General features: G+C 35.4%; 1 protein-coding gene across 1 annotated transcript; it reads right to left on the bottom strand.

Moving 5' to 3' along the window:
- Positions 1-413: 413 nt before the first annotated feature.
- LOC123215975 (tetraketide alpha-pyrone reductase 2-like) lies at positions 414-2,636 on the bottom strand. The gene is made up of 6 exons (XM_044636304.1): positions 2,260-2,636; positions 1,993-2,165; positions 1,396-1,584; positions 1,142-1,304; positions 811-1,000; positions 414-676 (listed from the first exon to the last, which is right to left on the bottom strand). Exons 1-6 carry the CDS (start codon positions 2,363-2,365, stop codon positions 535-537), a joined length of 963 nt encoding a protein of 320 aa, XP_044492239.1. The 5' UTR covers positions 2,366-2,636; the 3' UTR covers positions 414-534.
- Positions 2,637-4,113: the final 1,477 nt, after the last annotated feature.

The raw sequence follows: 4,113 nt of genomic DNA, 5'->3' as shown, positions 1-4,113 counted from the left end.
TTCAGGCATCTTTTCTCTGATTTCCTCTCTCTGTGCCTACTTACCATATAATGGTTTGATTAATTAATTAAAACTATCATGGCTTTCACATTCTATATTACTTTTTAATTTCTTCTTTCTCCCAGCATTTTTGCTTTATATTTATTATAAATGAAACCCAATATCAACAGCCATAATTTTGGGCACAACTTGTTTATGTGCCTAAATGTCTTATCAACCACGTTTAAAGCTGGGACGACTGGTGGTCCAAATATGTTTAAAAGTTTTGACTGGTAGTTTAGAATTGGGTTTAGTTGGGTTAGAAGTCTTTTTTCCCCTTTTTATAAGTTTTATTTCCATACCAAAATTACTAATAATTGTGTTCATTCCCGTGAATGAAGCAACATTCAACCATGAAACCTACATAAAGGCAGTTATTGAATATTTTGGATGGATAATTTATTGCACATAGCAAAACAAAGTACATTATTATTTCTAATCATCATCTCAAGGTAATATTGAATAAAAAGTTTTCAGAAGGGTTTGTGAATGACTTCACAGGAGTCCCTTCTTCTGGAAACTCATAATGCAGTCGTCAAACATTTCAGGGACTGACTTGAAACCAGGAAAACCCAACCCAATTATCTTGCTGGTGTCCATGCTATGTGGATTACTGTCACCTTCTTGGATGCTGCATCTGCGATGCCATAGTAAAATCATATTAGGCCAAGCAATACCATTATTGGTTAAATTTACGTTTGAAGAAAATTGTGATTGCATTAGATATCTTGTATGGTAACTATTGTCAATGGCATGAATTGTTTAGCTTACTTGCTTTCATATGGGTAATTTGGATATTTGGCTCTGAGCATTTCAATGATTTGGGACCAATGAGCTACTGAGCTTGAGCAGATAAGCCTCCCTGATGCTTTGCTTTCCTCCATAGCCAAAATATGAGCAGCAATTACATCGTCTATGTGGACAAATCCCACTGTTGTGTTTGGGTATTCACCTAGCAAACCTTGTAAAGAAGTCATGGAATATGGCAACTCAGTCTCAAAAATTTTATTTATCATTTTCCCTTATGCAAATGAAATTTTAACAACATTTACCTAGTGTATGTTGTTGAAATGACATTACGTACAAACAATGGAAATCTAACCTTTAACTATGCCCAATGTCACTCGCAAGGTGCTGGTTGGTTGAGGTGCCAGCAATGGACCAACCACTAAAGAAGGGTTAACCACCACCAAATCAATCCCAGAATCCTCTGCTATTCTCCATGCTTCTTTCTCACCTATAGTCTTTGCATAAGCGTACCAGAGCTGCATCAAGCAAACGACTGATTAATATTTAGAAAGAGATTATACTTCTACAATCAAGAATAGATTATGTAGTGTAATTAATAGAAGTTACATTGTAGCGTTTGCAATATTCAGGATCACTCCAATGTGACTCATTAAGATGGGAAACTTGTTGAACATCATAGCGGTATCTTATTGAAGAGCATGAAGAGGTGAGAACCACTCTTTTGACACTTTGGGATTTCTTGCAGGAGCTCAGTACATTCATGGTTCCCTTTATACATGGATCAATCAATGTCGCCTGCAAATGTTTCACATATGGATTTTGTAATGATACTACCATGTCATTTAAAAATGTGCAGAAATATTAAATCAAAAGAAAATTAAGATACAATTTCTGTAATGTGAATTCATTGATTTTACATGAATGAATCAGATTGAGCCAAGCAATGAAAAAAATAACTGTGAGAAAGTGTTAAACTTCTCTAATATCCTGATCCATCACTAATTTAACACTGTATGTTTTTAAGTACCAATTAATTACACAGATGATATATTATATCGTGACTTAATTAATTTTGAAATAAGAATGAAATAACACAGATCAAATAATGACTCGTTATTTTCCTATATCCAATTGAGTAAGCTCATAGCAGTGGTCAAATAAATAATATCCACAATCACACAGAATTACTGATAGGGAACTTGCCTGAATGTTGTGATCGTGTGGAACGAGTACAGGTGAAGCGGTGTGGAAAACTCCATCTACTCCTTGAATTGCATCATCAAAGCTTCCTTCATCCAACAAATCAGCTTTCACAATCTTGAGTCTCTCCTTGGCTCCATTAAACTCCCAGAGGTAGCCAACCTTGTCCAAATTCTCTGTTCAAAATTAATGAAACAAAGAGGCATTGAGTTGCCAGATAAGAGGAGTTGAAAGATCATGATTAAGCACAAAAAATGAAAAAAGACGCACCTGGATCTCGAACAGTAGTTCTCACAGAATGACCTTGCTCAAGTAAGGTCTTGACCAAGTAGGCGGCTATGAAGCCAGTTCCTCCAGTTACACAGTATTCAGGCATCGCTCTACTCAGATTTCCCCTCTTTCTCTGTGCACTTAAATAAACTAGTACCGCGATATGCACGTTTTACATTTTTTGTTTTTTAAGGGGCAGATGTGTCATTCGATGCGTGTGTTTTCAGCTACTCGCAATCTAGTAATAACTTATTTACTTGGAATTCCAATAATTTAATATTTTAAAACTGTTATAAAATAATAGAATAAATGACAAAGTGATTGAATTACAAATGTGAGAATTATGAGTTACTAAACCAGACCCATGGCAAAAGGAAGAAAGAAACAAGAAGAAGCAAGAAGAAAGCAAAGAAGAAGTGAATATATTTTATGAGGAGAGGAGGGGGGATTTATAGGAAATTTGCCACCCCTTCAACCAATAAAATGGCTTTCTTCCACGCTAAGATTCTAAGGCATTTAGTGCCTTCCCATCTCTTTTGGCTAAAGTCAAAAATATAGGGTAGAAAAATCCACCTTGCATAATACTCTCCCTTGAATTTTCACCACTTACAGATAATTATATTAATCTTGCTAAAGAAAAATCCAATGGGATAAAAACTAAAGTAAAAAAAACATAATTATTAAATGTCCTGTAAGTTGGCATTGGACGTGCTTAAATTGCCTCATTAAAAACCTTACTAGGAAAACCCAGTGGGATAAAACCTAATGAAGGGAAAAAGAGTACAGTGCACCTTTTGTCCAATACTTCAAAATTTTACCTGATGAATGCTCTCCCTGATGAACGCTCCCTCTCTTTGTAGTAGGATTAACTTCGCTGCTTGTTGAATCGCCGCATACCGATGCTATACATTAACTTCTCAAATGTTGATGTCGATAGTGTCTTAGTGAACAAATCTGCAAGATTCTCACTGGATCTAAGTTACTTGACATCAATCTTGTTGCTCTGCTGGAGCTCATGAGTGTAAAAGAATTTGGGTGAGATATGTTTGGTTCTGTCTCCTTTGATGTACCCACCTCTAATTTGGGCTATACATACTGCATTGTCTTCATACAATATGGTAGAAATGTCTATTGCAGAAGGAAGACTACATGCATTTCGGATATGATGGATGACAGACTGTAACCATATACATTCTCGGTTGGCTTCATAGAGAGCTAAAATTTCTGAATGATTTGAAGAAGTTGCAACCAAGGTCTGCTTGGTGGAACGCCATGATATAACTATGTTATTATAAGTGAAAACATATCCCGTTTGTGAATGGGCTTTATGGTGGTCAGAAAGATAACTAACATCTGCATATCCAACCAAATTAGGATTTTTAGGGGATTTGATAGAATAAAATAATCCTAAATCTTTAGTTCCACATAGGTAACGGAGTATATGTTTGATTCCATTCCAGTGACAACGGGTTGGTGCAGAGCTAAATCAGGCCAATAAATTAATTGCAAAAGATATATCCGGTCTCGTGCATTGAGTCAAATATAATAAGGCTCAAATGACATTAAGATATGGTACTTCAGGAAAGTATCTTTTCATCTTCTTCTTTAGGACGAAATGAGTTTTTTTTGGATCAAGAGACCGAACAACCATTGAGGTGTTCAAAGGATGAGGTGTTCAAAGGATAAGTCTTATCCATATTAAAGCGTTTTAATAATTTTTCAATATACGTTGATTGATGGATAAGTATTCCATTTGAATTGTGCTCGATCTGCAAGCCGAGATAATATTTTGTTTTTCCCAAATCCTACATTTCAAATTTTTTTTCCAGATATTTAACAGTTTTTTAAAGCTCT

This window comes from Mangifera indica, chromosome 5 (assembly GCF_011075055.1).
Source record: "Mangifera indica cultivar Alphonso chromosome 5, CATAS_Mindica_2.1, whole genome shotgun sequence".
In the NCBI taxonomy this organism is placed as follows: Eukaryota; Viridiplantae; Streptophyta; class Magnoliopsida; order Sapindales; family Anacardiaceae; genus Mangifera; species Mangifera indica.
The sequence above is the reverse complement of the archived record's forward strand: the minus strand, read 5'-3'. Positions and strand labels throughout refer to the sequence as shown.